Source organism: Cervus elaphus, chromosome 18 (genome assembly GCF_910594005.1).
Source record: "Cervus elaphus chromosome 18, mCerEla1.1, whole genome shotgun sequence".
Classification (NCBI taxonomy): Eukaryota; Metazoa; Chordata; class Mammalia; order Artiodactyla; family Cervidae; genus Cervus; species Cervus elaphus.
Genome location: NC_057832.1, coordinates 52,397,561 through 52,417,417, shown reverse-complemented (window position 1 = coordinate 52,417,417; position 19,857 = coordinate 52,397,561). Strand labels below are relative to the sequence as shown.

The window sequence follows — 19,857 nt, the reverse complement described above, 5'->3', positions numbered from 1 at the left end:
GTTTATGAATTGTTGCTTTATATGAATCTGAATGAACTCTGAGAACAAATCAGAATTTAAAAATATCCAGCAACATGAATTATTCCTTAATATGACAGGCTGGAAATAGTTTATCATGGGAATTTCCTTCATAATTTCTGACATGTTAGGGAAGTTCTAAAATTTAGTTTCTTATGTTTGCCCACTGCTCATTGTCACCATTATCATCAGCAGCAGCATTTTCTCTAAAGAACCTTTAAACTGATATTCATCAAAACAATCTCTGTAAGCATTCTGACATTTCATGATGTATTAATTTATTTCCTTGCATAACAAGCTGCCTAGAATTCACACCTTCACAGTCCCTTCATGAGATATTTTTGTACAAAGAACAGAATTTTTGTATACGGATTTGAGGCAAGGTATACAAAACAGATTTTTGGAGAGGGGGCAGGATAGAAGTAGTCCTTGCCAATAATTTTTTCTAGGATCTTAGAAAAACAGAAAAATTCATATAGTAGGAGTGAATTTCATGCAGATGAAGCATTTAGATTATTAATATAAGTGAACCAGCTAGACTCCTTTTTTCTCCCTAAGAAGTAAAGAAATACATGCTAATTATTTTCATAAAAGGCATTCTGTGGAAGGGAAAGGAAAGAGGATGTAAAACTCTAAATAGTTGACTTATAGCTGTCCTTTCAAGTCAATGTAGATTAAATGATGCTAAAATACTTAGCATAAGTGGTTGCATTATAACAGCACTTAAGTAGAAAAACACAAATCATGATACGGTAGGGCACAATGGAAAGACATCATGACCTAAATTAACTCCTCATCCTACCACTTACTTGACCAGTTAATTACGGTAGTACTATGTCCCTGGGCAAGGGGGCATTTGGAAATACATGAGGGTGTTCTAAGTTGTCACAATTATTGAGGCAGAGGGGAGATTTATACTGTCATTTGATGAATGAATGGGCTCCAAGAATGTCAAATCTCTCAGTGTGCACACAAAAGTTACTGTCTCACCAAAAGTGTCAGTAGTACCTATGGCAGGCTAAACATCCCAAAGATGTTCATGTGGTAATCCCCAGAGCCTATGACTATGTCACCTCAAGTGATAAAGGAGACCTTGAAGATGTGATTAAGGATCTTGAGATAGGAGGATCCTGCATTATCCAGTTGGACCCAATGTAATCACAAATGGTTTTATAAGGAAAAGAGGAAGATTTGACTACAGAAGAGAAGACCATACAATGATGAAAGAGACTGGAGTGATGTGATCACAAGCCAAGAGATGCTAGCCTCTAGATGCTGGAGGAGGTGAAGAATCAACTCTTTCCTGAAATCTCCAGAGGAACCACTTCTACCCCTACCATGATGCCCTAAGACTTGCTCATTTTAGAATTTTGACCTCCAGAACCACAAGACAATGTGTTGCTTATTTAAGGGCTAAATTTGTGGTGATTTCTTACTGCAGCAATAAACTAATATAAGATCTTCATGGGATCTTCCCAACCCAGGGGTTGAACCCAGGTCTCCCACATTGCAGGTGGATTCTTTACCAGCTGAGCCACAAGGGAAGCAGCGCCCCTGATGAGAGACACAAAAAGAAGTTTGAGAACACAACACAGACTTTCCGAGCTTCAGTTTCATTATCTGTAAAGTAGGGATTCTTTACCAACTGAGCTATCAACGTTCAGAAACTAAGATCATGGCATCCAGTCCCATCACTTCATGGCTAATAGATGAAGAAAAAGTGGAAACAGTGGCAGATTTTATTTTGGGGGGCTCCAAAATCACTGCAGGTGGTGACTGCAGCCAAGAAATTAAAAGACACTTGCTCCTTGGAAGAAAAGTCATGACCAACCTAGACAGCATATTAAAAAGCAGAGACATTACTTTGCCAACAAAGATCCGTCTGGTGAAGGCTATGGTTTTTCCAGTGGTCATGTATGGATGTGAGAGTTGGATTATAAAGAAAGCTGAGCACCAAAGAATTGATACTTTTGAACTGTGGTGTTGGAGAAGACTCTTGAGAGTCCCTTGGACTGCAAGGAGATCCAACCAGTCTATCCTAAAGGAGATCAGTCCTGAATATTCACTGGAAGGACTGATGTTGAAGCTGAAATTCCAGTACTTTAAGTGGCTACCTGATGCAAACAACTGACTCATTTGAAAAGACCCTGATGCTGGGAAAGATTGAAGGCAGGAGGAGAAGAGGACAACAGAGGATGAGATGGTTGGATGGCATCACTGACTCAATGGACATGAGTTTGAGTAAGCTCCAGAAGTTGGTGATGGACAGGGAGGCCTGGTGTGCCGCAGTCCACGGGGTTTCAAAGAGTTGGACACGACTGAGCGACTAAACTGAAAATAAGGATAACATCACCAAGAAGAATTGCTGTAAAGATGAAGAAAACTTAAGCAAAACACTTAGAATATAGTGTTAAAAAAAAAAAGACAGTTTTTTAATGTATAAATATATCTGTCTTATATAGAGGTGGTTTGTGGTTCATGAAAAATTCCCTTAAAACTCTATTCTTTAATATTTAAATCAATAGAAGCCCCTTCTAATAGGGTGACATTTCAGGGAAATTACATGCAATAAATTGCAAAAAGACCTCACTCAAAAAGCAATACTGTTGTCATAAAAGTCACCTCTAGAATAGTTTTAATCTTGGGTACAAACTTGTGCCTATGTAACAAAATCTGTTTCAAGAAGGAAAGACAACTTATGTAAGATAGCCTATTTTTAACAAAGCTCTACTATTTTTTCACTCTCTACATTCTAAAGATCATAGATTAAATCATGGCTGCCCTTATCAAGAGTCACTCCTAGGGGTTAAAAAAAAAGGAAGCATACATTTGACCTTGCAAAATGGAAAGATTTTTTAGTGGAAAGTTTCCCACATCATTCTAGAGATGGGATACTGATATAGCTTTGCTGATAAGAATCAAGTCTCAGACCCAGGAAATCTTACATTTATCTCTCTTACCACAGGATACAGTAGAATCAGGCCTCTCAGAAATAATTTCCCACAGAGCTCATATTAAAAACTGCCACATACTGACCCACTTAGCATAGGATATCTCCCCTCATCAACAGTATCATTCAAAATAAAAATCTTTTTTTTTGCAACAGTGTGGCTGGACCTAGAGAGTATTATGCTTAGTGAAATAAGTCAGATAGAGAAGTAAGAAATATTCTGTATCATGTATATGAAGAATCTAAAAAAATAAAACAATTATCTACAACAAAACAAAAGCAGACTTACAGATATAGAGAACAGATTAATCGTTACCAGTGAGGAGAGAGAATAAGGGCAAAATAAGGGTAGGAGATTAACAGGTACAAAGTATGTACAAAATAAATAAGTTACAAAGATGTATTTTATAGGCAAGGAAACATAGCCATTATTTTGTAATAACTTTAAGTGGAGTATAATCTATAAAAATAATGAATCACTGTTGTGCACCTGAAATTAATATAATATTGTAACTTAATTACACTTCAATTTAAAAGACCAAAAAAAATTATAAACTTTCTTATCATTTTGGTTCTTTCTTTGCCCAGTTCCTTTACAAGACTTTGTGATGATAGTAGGCAAACTGGGAAACAGGGATAAAGAAAATATTAAAGAACCCATCTGCTCTAAATCTGAAGTTTTTCTTTTAAAAATACTGTGCCAGGCAAGCAATAGTTCTGTTTAGTCTTGTACTAACTAACCGGTTTGTGCCCACTCATCCCAACTGTCATGGAAAAGCAGCTTTCCACTGGGAGCCACAATAAATCCCTTCTTTACTGACTTCATTATAGACTCACTTAATATGTTTTTTTTTTTTCACTTAATGTATTTCAGTCTAATACTCAAGTTCCCTTTACCATATTTACTCAGTGAAAGACAACTCACTCAAGCTGATCTATCTATAAATGATTTATGGGACTCAGAAGCTTTTAGCAATTAGTAACAGGGAACAGATGATTTCTCAAGGGTTTTTGTCTCTAAAATCAAGGGACAACATGATGTATTATTTCTCATAGGCTTTTAAGAAACATCTCATTCACTGTCGTCATTTTTATACTAACAAATGATCTTTTAGGATTGCTACTAAAAACATAGGAACGCTGACATCCTAGGTTCTAAGAAGGGAGATACATTCCTTCCGCACCATCCCTTCTTTCAAAAAGCTCATTTTGGTGGGGGCCGGGGGGCGGTGCATCCAGAGAAAACCTTCCCCTATCTGGCTTCAAAAAGGTCAGTCAAAAAAAAAAAAAAAAGGTCAGTCATAGTCATCACAACCTGAGTCCCAAACAGGCATGAGAAAATGGGGTGCAAAGAAAAACAAGGCCTAACATGTACCAGAAGGAAAGGTCAGAGCAGAGAGACACATATGCTGCTCACTCACCAAGGTTGAGAAAAGTAATGCCCTTTGTCACACATGAGTCAACACTCCCAAGACTAGTAGTGAAGGTCTTGCTGTGCCCTGTGGAGAGAACACCAAGCCAGAGAAAGGATGTTAAGAAACAAAGAGCTGCAATTCCACCCAAGGCAGTGACTCCACATCATACTCTCCACACTGAGTAACTGTGAAACTGACAAAGCAAGTGTCTTCAGGGTCCTAGAGCTCACGGTTCCCCCATCACTCTCCAGAAGCCAGCACTGAAGACGGATCACCTGAGTCTGGGCTTACACATAATCTTAGAGCTTAAAAGGTGGGTTGTGCTGGGATAGAAGGATCCAAAGAACTTTACTTAAGAATCCAAGAGATGGAGAGGACCAGGTGGCTGTTTGGCCCTCATGCCTCAAGGCTCACTGCCACACTCTTGCCGTCATTAAGGCCCTTGAAGACTTCTCTGAATCACTGAGGAAGCCCACTGTGAGTCAGTTATCTGGTATACTCAGGGTAGGACTGGGCTTCACGTTCCATTCTCCTAACGCTTAATCATGGTTATTAGCTCTTAGTACAACTTTCAGAAAAGTTCTATTTACTGGCTTTAATTATTAACCATTTGAAAAAGGCATGAAAATGTCCCACAAATATCAAACTTGTATTATTAAAGCATGCATATAGGTCTTCTGAATTTTCTTGTTTTCTTCATTATTAAGTTATTAAACATTTTTTTACTTTGATCTCTAACTTCTGAATGTAACATTAGGCATGGCTGCAGAATAAAATCTGGTGTGACCTGGCATAATTTTTTTGAAAATCCTAATTTTAAATAATTTTAAGTCTACCCACAGTATTATTACATAACTACTAATTTTAAGCAACTAAACAAGCAGAATAAATACACTTTAGCATGGTTCAGGCTAAAACTATTAAAAGTCAATTTTAAAACTATTAAAGGGCACTCTGCTATCAACTACAGAACTAGAAAAGATTAAACACTTCACTCCTGTCCTCCAGGCTGACTATTGACATATCAGTTTCTTGGGCCACAGATGTATGAAATGAAATAAATGTATCTTAGGTCTAAGAGCTGTTAAAGTCTAAGATGGTAGAAACTTTTTAAACTAAAACCTTATGTACCCTTGTAAGCTAAATCTATAGGTACCTTTCAATTAGTAATAATATAAAAATAAAAAACACACTGTCAGCAAATACATCCCTTTGCATTGGTCTATAGGCCTGGTAAAAAGATATAGGTCAAGAAAAAATATATATTACACAATATTATTTTTAAAATAATATAAAAATAATTAGCTAACAACACTCATCATTCATAAATTTTTTTAGGAAATATGTATTATATAAGTATACAGATATATGATGTACTGATCAAATTTGTTATAAGGTAATAAAACTTTAAAATCTATATATTTTGCTATTTGGAAAAAATGATTATGCTAAAAAAAAGAATAAATGAAAAGTACCTTTATGAAAGTAGAACACTGAATATGTGATTTGTTCACAAGAGTCAAAGTTCGGGCAGTAACATACACACAAACTTCCTAGAAGGAAGAAAGTATTTAGTAAAGCTTAAAAGAATCACAGACAAATAAAGTTTCCTAAGCTACTTAACCTTACTGCCATTCCTTTAGATGTTCTGCCTCAATTTACCTCATAGATTATTCCCAAATTCTAGAAATTAACTATTCACAAGTTACTAAGAAATTCCAGTATTCTTGCCTGGAGAATCCCACGGATGGAGGAGCCTGGTAGGCTACAGTCCATGGGGTTGCAAAGAGTTGGACATGACTGAGCGACTTCACTTTCACTTTCAAGAAATTTCAATTCAACAATTACTCAGCACACACTATATGCAATGTATAGTGGTAGGCTATTGAAGGCTAGGAAACTGGAGAGAGACTTCCATATACGAAATCATGGGAGTCTGGAGAAGTTTACAAAGCTTCATGAGATTCTCCTTACATACACGTCCTCCCCCGTGCTGTGCTCTTTTTCAGTCTGTTCTCCAGTCATGACTAATAGCTACGGACCCCAATTGATCAAAAATATGTCTCCTTTTTACAGACAGTTTCCAGTCTTATTATTTATTTACAATGGAAGGCAAACTGAGGCAATGAGAGCAAGTGGTGTGTGAGCCTGTTCCCACCTATATTTGGGTCACTGAGGTCTGTGGCCCAAGGTCAAAGGAGAGCTCCTGGGATAGACTGGTTTTTCAGATGAGTGCTGACCGCTCACTTAGCCCACCACTTCAGAACAACCTCAGCCTGCCCACCTGCGTCAATGTGTAAAACTGTCCATCACGTCAGCAGCTGCTGCCACCTGTACATGTGGGTAAATTCATCAATGACTTACAAATGAGGGCATTATGCTTAGACTGATACTTCTATTCTAATGTCAGCATTTATGTGATCACCTGAAATAGGAGATTTCTAGGGTGGAAAGGAACTTGACTAACCTGGTTCTAGTCCCAGAGTGAATATTCACTAGCTATGTGAACTCTATCATTATTCTACTTCAGTGAATCATTTCCTGTACCATATTCCACTAGAGTTCCTTTGTTAAAAATCATGGTAGGGAAAAAAGGTCCATTTTCCCTAAGAAGGCTATTTCAGGACGTATTTAAGCATTCTGTTATAATATTTATCAGTTTTGACTCTTTTAATGATTTTTAAGATTGCAATATATTGTTAGAAATTCATTTTATTGCAATATTTTCAACATGAAATGACAAAAAAGAATAACTCTATCAGATTAAAAAAGGTAACAATTCTGTTAGATTTTAAATTACCGTTATGCTTAAAGACCACACAATAATAACTTTCTTTAAAACTACAGCAGACTCACTAAAAATAAAATAATGCTACACTAAAGCATAAACAAAAATAGTAATTAAAAGAGTTACCAAAGTTCCATGTACCACTTTGAATACTTTCATATAGTAAACATTCTATATGTTTACTATAGAATGTAAACCTACTGGTTTATCCTGTTCTTTTATGTTCTATGATCACTAGAACAAAGACATTTTTAACAGACAGCGTTAAAACTTCAGCCTCTCTCTGATAATAAAGAAATAAGAATTAAAATAAGGTACCACATTTTTCTTTTAAAATTAACAAAGTTTTAAAAATTATAATCAATTCTGCCAATGGAAGAACAATCTCAAATAATAGTAATGAAAGGTGAATGAGTACAACGTCTCTGAAAAAACAGTTTTGCAGAGAATTAAATATATTCACACCTGTTGACCCAGCAACTGTTCTTTTAGGAATCTGTCCTAAGGAATGAGCATGAAATGTAAACAATATCAGGAAGATTATAATCTCCATTCTAGAAAAAAATCTCTACACACCATTCTTTAGAGAACGGAGGTTATTGTTTTCCTTGTTTTGAAGAAAGTTAACATGAGGTGTAGAATAAACTTACGTAAAAACATACATTGAGAGCCATATTCAGACGTCATAGCAAGTATCTCCAAACAGGTTGCAGCTTAGTCCCCCTTCTCAATCCCAAAGGGGGAAAAAAAGACACAGCAAGGGGAAACGGACTGTGCACAGGCTCTGCAAACCTGTCCCGCTCCTAGAATTTTCTCTGATCGTGTAAATGTTCTACTGGTTCTAAGTCTGGTAGCCATGAGCCACATGTGACTACTGAGCATTTAAAAGATGGCTACTGTGACTGACAAACTCCTTTTAAATTTTATTTAATTTTAACAACTTAAATAGCCGCAGGTGGCTAGTGGCTACCACACGGGACAGCACAGCCCTAGAGCACCGGTTCTCGCCTCTGAAAGCGCATTAAAGCTTCCTGAGCTCACAGATACCCGGACAGACTAAATCAGAAACTCTGGGGCTGACACTCGGGCATCAGTATTTGTTACATTTGCCTGAATCATATTAACTGAAATCTCTAAGCCTCAGTTTCCTCATCTGTAAATAAGGAAAGCATAGCACCTCCTTCATGTGGTTCTAATATGAGTGTTAAATGAGACAATAATGCATAAAGCTCTGGCAAAAAAAGTTATATGTAGTCATAAAGGTTAGCTGCTATTATTATTATTCCAGAATAATTTCGCTGCTATTTATGAGTTTGGGGAAGTCAGAGTTTGGGGGGGAAAAAAAGCATGCTCTTAATGGTGTATCCAGCGATGTTTAATGAATATTCATCAATGATGAAGATAATATCTCAAAGTTGGCTAGCCTGAGGGAAACCATTTGGACAATGAAAGCTATTATGGACAAAGTTTTCCAAGGGAAATTATCTCATTGTAAAAAGCTCTATAAAATGCAAAACAGAGGCCTAATTCTGGGAACTTGTGAAGGGCAACTCTTACAATTAAATGTGCAGGACGGAGAAGTTACACTTTTCACCCCTTACCACCTCCCAGTAGGTGGTGCACAAAAAAGAATTACAGCCACCATGGACCCAGAACAGAGCATTCTAAGTACCACTTCAGGGTTGACTCTCAAGATAGGGGGTGCAGTCTTTCCTTCAATGCTTTAGAAAGTCCCTGATTCAGGCTTCCCTGGTAGCTAAGCTGGTAAAGAATCTGCCTGCAGAGCAGGAGATCCTGGTTTGATTCCTGGGTTGGGAAGACCCCTGTAGAAGGGATAGGCTACCCACTCCAGTATTCTTGGGCTTCCCTGGCAGCTTGGCTGGTAAAGAATCCATCCACAATGTAGGAGACCTGGGTTTGATCCCTGTCAGGAAACAGCAGAATGGGAAAGACTAGAGATCTCTTCAAGAAAATTAGAGATATCAAGGGAACAAAATTCAGGCAAAGATGGGCTCAAAGATAAAGGACAGAAGTGGTATGGACCTAACAGAAGCAGAAGATATTAAGAAGAGGTGGATGGATAGAATACACAGAAGAACTGTACAAAAAAGATCTTCACAACCCAGATAATAATGATGGTGTGATCACTCACACTCACCTAGAGCCAGATATTCTGGAATGTGAAGTCAATTGGGCCTTAGGAAGCATCACTATGAACAAAGCTAGTGGAGGTGATGGAATTCCAGTTGAGCTATTTCAAATCCTAAAAGATGATGCTGTGAAAGTGCTGCACTCAATATGTCAGCAAATTTGGAAAACTCAGCAGTGGCCACAGGACTGGAAAAAGGTCAGTTTTCATTCCAATCCCAAAGAAAGGCAATGCTAAAGAATGCTCAAACTACTGCACAATTGCACTCATCTCACACGCGAGTAAAGTAATGCTCAAAATTCTCCAAGTCAGGCTTCCACAATACATGAACCGTGAACTTCCAGATGTTCAAGCTGGTTTTAGAAAAGGCAGAGGAACCAGAGATCAAATTGCCAAAATCCGCTGGATCATCAAGAAAGCCAGAGAGTTTCAGAAAAACATCTATTTCTGCTTTATTGACTGCCAAAGCCATTGACTGTGTGGATCAGAATAAACTGTGGAAAATTCTGAGAGATGGGCATACCAGACCACCTGACCTGCCTCCTGAGAAACCTGTATGCAGGTCAGGAAGCAACAGTTAGAACCAGATATGGAACAACAGACCGGTTCCAAATAGGAAAAGGAGTACATCAAAGCTATATATTGTCACCCTGCTTATTTAACTTATATGCAGAGTACATCATGAGAAATACTGAGCTGGAAGAAGCACAAGCTGGAATCAAGATTGCTGGAAGAAATATCAATAACCCCAGATATGCAGATGACACCACCTTATGGCAGAAAGTGAAGAAGAACTAAAGAGCCTCTTAATGAAAGTGAAAGAGGAGAGTGAAAAAGTTGGCTTAAAGCTCAACATTCAGAAAACTAAGATCATGACATCTGGTCCCATCACTTCATGGGAAATAGATGGGGAAACAGTGGAAACAGTGGCTGGCTTTATTTTTTGGGGATCCAAAATCACTGCAGATGGTGACTGCAGCCAAGAAATTAAAAGACGTTTAATCCTTGGAAGGAAAGTTATGAAAAACCTAGACAGCATATGAAAAAGCAGAGACATTACTTTGTCAACAAAGGTCCGTCTAGTCAAGGCTATGGTTTTTGCAGTAGTCATGTATGGATCTGAGAGTTGGACTATAAAGAAAGCTGAGCGCTGAAGAATTGATGCCCTTGAACTGTGGTGTTGGAGAAGACTCTTGAGAGTCCCTTGGACTGGAAGGAGATCCAACCAGTCCATCCTAAAGGAGATCAGTCCTGGGTGTTCATTGGAAGGACTGATGTTGAAGCTGAAACTCCAATCCTTTGGCCACCTGATGCTAAGAGCTGACTCATTTGAAAAGACCCTGATGCTGGGAAAGACTGAGGGCAGGAGGAGAAGGGGACGACAGAGGATGAGATGGTTGGATGGCATCACCAACTCAATGGACATGGGTTTGGGTAGACTCCGGCAGTTGGTGATGGATAGGGAGGCCTGGGGTGCTGCAGTTCATGGGGTTGCAAAGAGTCTGACATGACTGAGCGACTGAACTGACTGACCCACTCCAGTATTCTGGCCTGGAGAACTCCATGGACAGTATAGTCCATGGGTTTGCAAAGAGTCAGACACAACTAAGCAACTCAGATAGGGTGTACAGTCTTTCCTTCAATGCTGTAGAAAGTCCCTGATTCACCATCCTAGTGTTAAAAATGTATCAGAAAAAACTATAGGAACTCATAATCCTAATAAATCAGTGGTCTGACATTAACAGAGTACTTTTGCCCAGCACTAACTCTTATGATCACCCTCATCTTCGAGATTTTAACCTTTAAATCTCTGAAAGGTAGCAGATTTCATTTCTTAGGGCAGGAAAATTCAGGTAAGAAGTGGTGGTGAAAGGTCAAAGTAGCTCTCAATGACCAATATGGAACAACTGAACAACAAATCTTATTACAGCATCAGCATGAATGTAATAGTTGAAATAAGTAGCGTTTGTAAAAGGTCCTGAGTCTATTGGCATTTCTTTCATGAACCATGTTTTCTGTTCTCCACACCAGTGGAAAACTAAGCTCCTTATTATAGAGGGAGCCATACAGGAATTAGACAATTTGCACCTTTCTCCATTTGCTGAAGTAGGTATTTGTTTTAATCACAAAGTTTCAAAAGCTGTTTTTGAAAAGGAATTTGGGAAATACATGAACTGATAACTTATGAGTTGAAAATAAAAAGGGTGTTTCGTTTGGTTTATTTCATCTTAAATCTGAAAGCATCCCATTTGAAACAGCCTTATTTTTTCGATTTCAAAGCTGACTTTGAAAAGCAAGGCTCCTAGACGTCACTGAGAAAGGAAAAACAGGCTCTTTCACATCTTTTGCCAAATTAACCTAACATTTCTAAGATATGTCATAGATAGCCTATTTATAAACTACTAATATATGTGAGAAATTCCTGTGGGAATAAAATTAAAAGGAATAAAAGCTTCACAGAATAAAAACCTAAAATGATTGTTTATATCCAACAGATTTAAATTAAGTAGCAGGGAAGAACCAACCCTGGGGGCACCACATGAGCTCTGGATCCCATTACATCCCACCTTCTAAGCAAATTCACTCTACTAGTTATTTCTCTCTGCTGTATATTGTCATCTTTTCTTTTCCACTAAATATCCTATAAGCGTTCAAACATACTACAGTCTCTACTGTCTCAAAAAATAATATCCCCACAATCCCACTTCCCCATCCAGCTGCTGCCTCTCTTTTGCATGCACATGTTGCTATAATTTTTCAATTCTCACATGAGATTTCACCCAGCACAATCAAGATTTTACCTCAATCACCCAGCACAAACTACACACAGTAACTTCCATGCAGCCATACCCAATGGGCTCCACTTTTCACCACCTACTAAAAGTCACTCTTTTTTATGAAACCCCCTTGACTCTTGGCTGCTATAACATCTCACTTGGTTTCCCTCTTGTCTCCCCATACTCTTTCCTTTTTCCTTGAATGTTCTACATAACCTTTGTATATTTATGTCCAAATCTAATTCCTAAACCTCCTCCCCTTTTTTGACCCTTTACTTGTGTGAGATAAGTGCAACTGTACAATAGTTTGATCATTCTTTGGCATTGCCTTTCTTTGGGATTGGAATGAAAACTGACCTTTTCCAGTCCTGTGGCCACTGCTGAATTTTCCAAATTTGCTGACATATTGAGTGCAGCACTTTCACAGCATCATCTTTTACGATTTGAAATAGCTCAACTGGAATTCCATCACCTCCACTAGCTTTGTTCATAGTGATGCTTCCTAAGGCCCGCATGACTTCGCATTCCAGGATGTCTGGCTCTAGGTGAGTGATCACACCATCGTGATTATCTGGGTTGTGAAGACCTTTTTGTATAGTTCTTCTGTGTATCCTTGCCACCTCTTCTTAATATCTTCTGCTTGCTAGGTCCAGACCATTTCTGTCCTTTATTGTGCCCACCTTTGCATGAAATGTTCCCTTGGTATCTCTAATTTTCTTGAAGAGATCTCTAGTCTTTGCCATTCTATTGTTTTCCTCTATTTCTTTGCATTGATCACTGAGGAAGGCTTTCTTATCTCTCCTTGCTATTCTTTGGAACTCTGCATTCAAATGGGAATATCTTTCCTTTTCTTCTTTGCCTTTTGCTTCTCTTCTTTTCTCAGCTATTTGTAAGGCCTCCTCAGAGAACCATTTTGCCTTTTTGCATTTCATTTTCTTGAGGATGGTCTTGATCCCTGCCTCCTGTACAATGTCATGAACCTCCATTGTAATTCTTCAGGCACTCTGTCTATCAGATTTAATCCCTTGAATCTATTTGTCACTTCCTCTGTATAATCATAAGGGATTTGATTAAGGTCATTCCTGAATGGTCTAGTGGTTTTCGCTACTTTCTTCAATTTATGTCTGAATTTGGCAATAAGGAGTTCATGATCTGAGTCACAGTCAGCTCCCAGTCTTGTTTTTGCTGACGGTATAGAGCTTCTCCAACTTCGGCTGCAAAGAATAGAATCAATCTGATTTCGGTGTTGACAATCTGGTGATGTCCATGTGTAGAGTCTTCTCTTTTGTCTTCTCTTGGGCTTCCCTGATAGCTCATTTTAAAGAATCTGCCTGCAATGCAGGAGACCTGGGTTTGATCCCTGGGTTGGGAAGATCCCCTGGAGAAGGGAAAGGCTATCCGCTACAGTATTCTGGCCTGGAGGATTCCACGGACTCACAAGAGACTGACCCAGACTTGCCCGTGAGTATCCAGGAGTCTCTGGCGGAGGTGTGGGTCGGCTGTGGCCCGCTGCAGGGTTGGGGGCACTGAGTGCAGCAGTGTGCGCAGGGGACCTTTTGAAGGAGGTCGCTATTATCCTTGTTACCGCCACCATAGTTTGGCCTCAGGCCAAATAACAGGGAGGGAACACAGCCCCATCCATTGACAGAAAATTGGATTAAAAATTTACTGAGTATGGCTCCGCCCATCAGAACAAGACCCAGTTTACCTCAGTCAGTCTCTCCCATCAGGAAGCTTCCATAAGCCTCTTATCCTTCTCCACCAGAGGGAAGACAGACTGAAAACCACAATCACAGGAAACTGACCAATCTGATCACATGGACCACAGCCTTGTCTACCTAAGTCAATGAAACTATGAGCTACCCAAGGGCTACCTAAGACAGACGGGTAATGGTGGAGAATTCTGACAAAACGTGGTCCACTGGAGAAGGGAATGACAAACCACTTCAATATTCTTGCCTTGAGAACCCCATGAACAGTATGAAAAGGCAAAAATATAGGAGACTGAAAGATGAACTCCTTAGGTAGGTAGGTGCCCAATATGCTACTGAAGATCAGTGGAGAAATAACTCCAGAAAGAACGAAGAGACAGAGCCAAAGCAAAAACAACACCCAGTTGTGGATGTGACTGGTGATGGAAGTAAAATCCGAAGCTGTAAAGAAAATATTGCGTAGGAACCTGGAATGTTAGGTCCATGAATCAAGGCAAATTGGAAGTGGTCAAACAGGAGATGGCAAGAGTGAACGTTAACATTTTAGGAATCAGTGAACTAAAATGGATTGGAATGGGTGTTAATTCAGATGACCATTATATCTACTACAGTAGAAAGAATCCCTTAGAAGAAATGGAATAGCCCGCATAGTCAACATGAGTCTGAAATGCAGTACTTGGGTGCAATCTCAAAAACAACAGAATGATCTCTGTTTATTTCCAAGGCAAACTATTCAACATCACAGTAATCCAAGTCTATGCCCCAACCAGTAATGCTGAAGAAGCTGAAGCTGAACAGTTCTATGAAGACCTACAAGATCTTCTAGAACACCCAAGAAAGATGTCCTTTTCATTATAGGGGACTGGAATGCAAAAGTAGGAAGTCAAGAAATACCTGGAATAACAGGCCAATTTGGCCTTGGAGTACAGAATGAAGCAGGGCAAAGGTTAATGGAGCTTTGCCAAGAGAACGCACTGGTCATAGCAAACACCCTCTTCCAACAACACAAGAGAAGCCACCCTCATCTCTTGCTAAAATCATTCCATGGTCTGAGAGGCCCTACATGACCTGGCCCCTGCCTACCTCTTCAGCTCTCTCTCCCAATACTTTTCCTATTGCTCACTTTACTGCAACTAGTCACCCTGTTCTTAGCTTACATACATCCTTCAAGTATCAAGGGAAATATTATTTCCTGACCTAAATTCCCCAAGACTGGTTTATAGAGGGACTTGTGGGCCTGAAGGAGACCCTAAATGGAGAGAAAACTATGGGAAGCATTTTGAAAGAGTGAGGTGGAAAAGGAAGCAATTTTCAGGACTAAGAATGCATTGGCTGAAGTAGAACATACTTGAACATACTATAACAGTATCTTCTATTAAACCTCCACTATATGCTCTCATGGCTTCCTATAATTCTCATTCATAAAATGTACCAGGGTTCTATTCAAATACTATGTGTGCACGTACTTAATGTCCAACATCCATACTAAGTAGTAACTTTCTATTAATGCTCCATAAGTGTCAGCTCAATGAATATTACATAATATGTCTTTAAATGAATGTAATTTTAGTCCAAGCGCTACTTAACTCTAATAGTAACTGTCCACTCAAGTTGGGGTATTAAATATGGCTATTAGATTTAGTTATTAGAGTTGATTATTTAGATGATTATTAAAGTTAATGAGCAGTTTTTTCATGAGATTCATTGACCGTAACCATACTGCTCTCCTCTCGTTTTCAGACATTATCTTCCCCCCTCTCTACTTTTTCTATCTATAATAAACAGGTCTTAAGAGATGGAATACTGTATACTCATAACTTGTATGTGAAGATTTGATTGTCAGCTCAGTAGGTTATAGCATGGCTCTGAAAGTAGCAAATCACATGGGTTTAGAACTCCAACATCAGTAAGCCAGACACAAAAAGCATCCCTCTCATTGTATGTCGTTTCTTTAAAATGAAGCAGGTGAGAAAATGTAGCTTGATTAAATATGAACCCATCCCTTCTACCAGAGAAATAATACAAAGAAAAACTTTTAGAACAATAGCTGGACTGTGGCTTCTTTTATACAGACAGCAAATGTATAAAATTACAGTGGAGAAGTTAATTTGGTATGTAAATATCCACATGATCACTTATGTTCAGGATCTATATAGCTGAACAATGGCTAAATATATGGAACTCAAGTAAAATTAAATAAATTGACAAATACAACCCGGTTCTACCTGTATGGTTGGTAAAAACACATAAGGTCAGGTGTTCGGATAATTCCTCTTGGTCTTGAAGATCACTATATCCAAAGTTGACAAGTCTAAGAGCATAAAGGATAAGAATTTACAAATAAGTTCCCTCATAAAAGATGTGAGTAACCACTATAATTTATCCACATGTCTCTGAGAAATTTAAGTAGATAATATGTCTTTTTGTTAAAATAAATAAGTAAAACAATAATTTTTTAATCCTTGGTCCAGGAAGATCCCATACACTGCAGACAGCAACTAAGTCCATGTGCCACAAATACTGAGCTTGTGGTCCCAGGAACTGCGACTACTGAAGCCTTCGTGCCCTGGAGTCTGTGCTCCACAAGAGAAGCCACCATAATGAGACGCTACTAGAGAGCAGTCCCTGCTTGCCACAACTAGATAGCCCACACAGCAATGAAGATCCAACACAGCCAAAAAATAAATAAATAAAATTATTTTTTTAAAAAACAGTAATTTTTTAAAATACATGGTACATAAATGGCATGGTCCTGGCAATAGGGAAAAGAATACACAATATTTCAACTTTTGTCTAATTTTAGAATAATGTTGATGCTACATTTCAAAATAAACAGAACTGAATATTCATATATGATCAAATAAAGCTAGTGAAATGTAGCATTTTGCAATTATCATTAATTCAGGAAGACTTTCATTTCTTCTGTGCACTGATGGCTCTGAGTCTATTTTTTCAAAAGTATCTCCTGTTTTTACTAAATGTAAAATAGTCTGGGGGCGAAAAAATCTTGCCTTTTGTATAAAAATGAAAACAGGGGAAAAAAATAAAGCATAGACTCAGCTGAGCTATAAATGGATTGACCTGAGACATCCTCTTTGATGGCAACAAGAAAAGGGTTCTGATGCTTCATTCTAAACACAGAACTTTCTGACTCTGACTCTGAATCTTTTTATTGAATTACAGAGCACTTCCACAGATCAAAAAAATGAAGATACCCTATAGAAATAAATGGCTAAGAAAATCAATATGATTGCCTTTACATGGAAAAACCCTGTGTTTATACTTGATGACATTGTTTATATTCCCTATAGAAAACAGAAACTGAAAAGATGAGAAACACTCCCTCACACAAACAGAACATCAAATTATCCTTTTAGCAGTATATCACAGATTATGTTTAAATATAATCATTCTGTCCAGAAGTGTCTATAAAAAATAATAATAATTTAGGAGTAACCTACTTGAATCCTGAGTCACTTAATGATATATCCAAGGGTGCTTCAAACTGTCAAAAAATCAAGTGATAACAAAGCAAAAGATGACATTAGTTAAGTGATGATAGTTTTGGAAACCAGAGCAAACCTGACGACACTATGTTTACATAATGATGAAGAGCTCCTTTAACTAGCATTATCTTCAGAGGCTATTTCACAAACCCACATAGAGAAAGTCCACTGGGAATATTCTGGAGTCTACATAAATCACAAGCTTGATGTATATTTATCAATCATAAATATACATCAAGATTTTGCTTCAGATTTGACTACCATAGATGGGTTGTGTAATAAGTCAATTGGAAGGAGTAGGCTTTTATAGGACACAGACGATTGTGTAGGGAGGGAAGGAATGGTATCTTTAGAAAGAGAATGAGTGTGAGTCCAAAAGGCAGGGGGTGGGGGGAGGGGGAGTAAATGAAATTCTTATAATGGTATGATGTCAATCTGCATTAGACACCAATATTAATCCTAGCCAGGAAGAATAATAATGTTCTCTCCATCACAGATAAAGATACTATGACTCCTCACTACAATGATACTTCTCACTACACTCCAAATACTTTTCCAGGAGTGATTCTAGATTTTTATTAATTAAACTATATCCTCTCATCAACTTTAGACTCAATCCACCATCCTCACACATCCTTTTGGATCAAATGACGTGTCATCACATACTGAGCACACCTACCACATACTACCTCCTACTAAATACTACCTTCTACTAACCCTCACTCTTAACCATGTTTCTTTGTTGTGAAGCATTCAGTTGGCAGAAATTCCCTGTGTGTGCTTTTCTAATCGCTTATATTAATTGCATTTACTATAAAGCTGAAGCTTTGAGCTGGCAGGAACTATCTTACTTGCTCATATAAGCTATTAATACATGATCAAGAATGCTAAAATGCTCTTTATGATCACTTTCATTAAAAAGGAGTAATTGTTAGTATAAGGGCTTCCCTTGTGGCTCAGTTGGTAAAGAATTCACCTGCAATGTGGGAGACCTGGGTTCAATTCCTGGGTTGGGCAGATGCCCTGGAGAAGGGAGAGGCTACCCACTCCAGTATTCTGGCCTGGAGAATTCCATGGACTGTATAGTCTATGGGGTCATAGAGTCAAACATGACTGAGCGACTTTCACACAAATCACAAAATGGGTATAAAATTTCACCATATAGCCCAATCATTTTCCGGACTTACCATTAACTTAAAGTGCTCATCAGCATAAAACTGGATGCATTTTAAGACACTCCTTGATTTCTAAAAGAGAAAACAGTGTAAGTGACAAATTAAGAAAACAAACAAACAAACAAACACTAAAGAGAGAGAAAAGGAAGCAACCAAAAAGTAAACAGTAATGAAAATCTTCATTATTTGTAATAAACTTTGACTGCTCTCATCAATGAAAATGAAGTAATTAATAAATTACAATAGTGATAATTCAAAATTAAAACACTCCCATAAAAAAGAGAGCCAGTGGACTAGTTTTTACCTTCAGATCAATATAGTATAATCTCTGCTCTGACATATCCCACTGAGCCCAAACAAAATCTTCGACTACTCTCTCTCTTGGGAGATGGCCAGAATTTTTAATTACCTAAGGAGGCAAAGAGATTTTAGAAATAAATAACTGTTTTAAAGAAGAACATCTGGGTTTAATAATTATTTTGAATATTCTATCTTTATAACACATGTAAATATTTCCACAGTTTATTTTTAGTTGCCCCCTACCTCCAACATATACACATGGAAAGTCTTTCCAAAAAAGATTTAAGGTATCATTTCATTACTTGCTCTTCACAACACTCTGCAATAAACTATTTTTTTCTTGTTCTTAGTTAGACAGGCTGGGGCTGTTGAAGGCAAGGCCACACCTATCACAAATCAACAGCTAGGCAAATAGAAGATTCAAAGCTTCCTGTTTTGGACATAATACACTCAAGTATCTGCAGTCTAGAGGGCTTTGCTACCAAAGGTTAACTGTGAGAACAAGGGAAAACTCAAGCCTAGGAGAGAGGAGTACTGGGCAACAATCTTAGATCTGCCATAAACCCTTCATGTGGCTTTGGTCATGGTTCTTACCTGTCCATCTTCTACAATGAGTATGATGATACTGCCCATTTCTCAGCAATACTTAATTATTCATCCTTCAAGACCCAGCTGAGGTATTGCCTCCTGTACAAAACCCAATTTCACCTCCCAATATGAAGGCAAAACTCCCCATCTCTGTATTTCTATGTCACTTTGGCGTGCTTCTATCACATTTATACTTTAGTTAATGCTGTAAGTCTACCCCAATGAGTATGCACTCTTCTACAACACCTTTATATTTTCAATGACTTGACTGTTTCTAGTATGTAGTAGTACTCAAGAAATACTTGTCAAATGAAGGGAAAGGAAATAAGGTATGCAAGGCTAAATTGACAAAGAAATGCTAAATGTAATACAAGGAATGAAGAGTTCATTTTCCTCAAAATGCTCAACAAGCAAAAGCTAACTATACTGGGACAGGTAAATAAAGAATGAAGACAAGCTGATGTAGGAGAATGAGGGAA

General features: G+C 38.1%; 1 protein-coding gene across 4 annotated transcripts in view; it reads right to left on the bottom strand.

Annotated features, from left to right (window-relative positions):
* Positions 1-19,857, bottom strand: part of LOC122674033 (gamma-secretase activating protein) — a 91,389-nt gene that overhangs the window by 44,501 nt on the left and 27,031 nt on the right. For all 4 annotated transcript variants that reach the window (XM_043872038.1, XM_043872040.1, XM_043872039.1 and 1 more), the window contains 6 exons: positions 18,795-18,899; positions 18,503-18,562; positions 17,271-17,314; positions 16,035-16,120; positions 5,859-5,936; positions 4,390-4,467 (listed from right to left, as the gene is read on the bottom strand). In XM_043872038.1, coding sequence (XP_043727973.1) covers positions 4,390-4,467; positions 5,859-5,936; positions 16,035-16,120; positions 17,271-17,314; positions 18,503-18,562; positions 18,795-18,899 — 451 coding nt within the window. The remainder of the gene's footprint in view (positions 1-4,389; positions 4,468-5,858; positions 5,937-16,034; positions 16,121-17,270; positions 17,315-18,502; positions 18,563-18,794; positions 18,900-19,857) is intronic.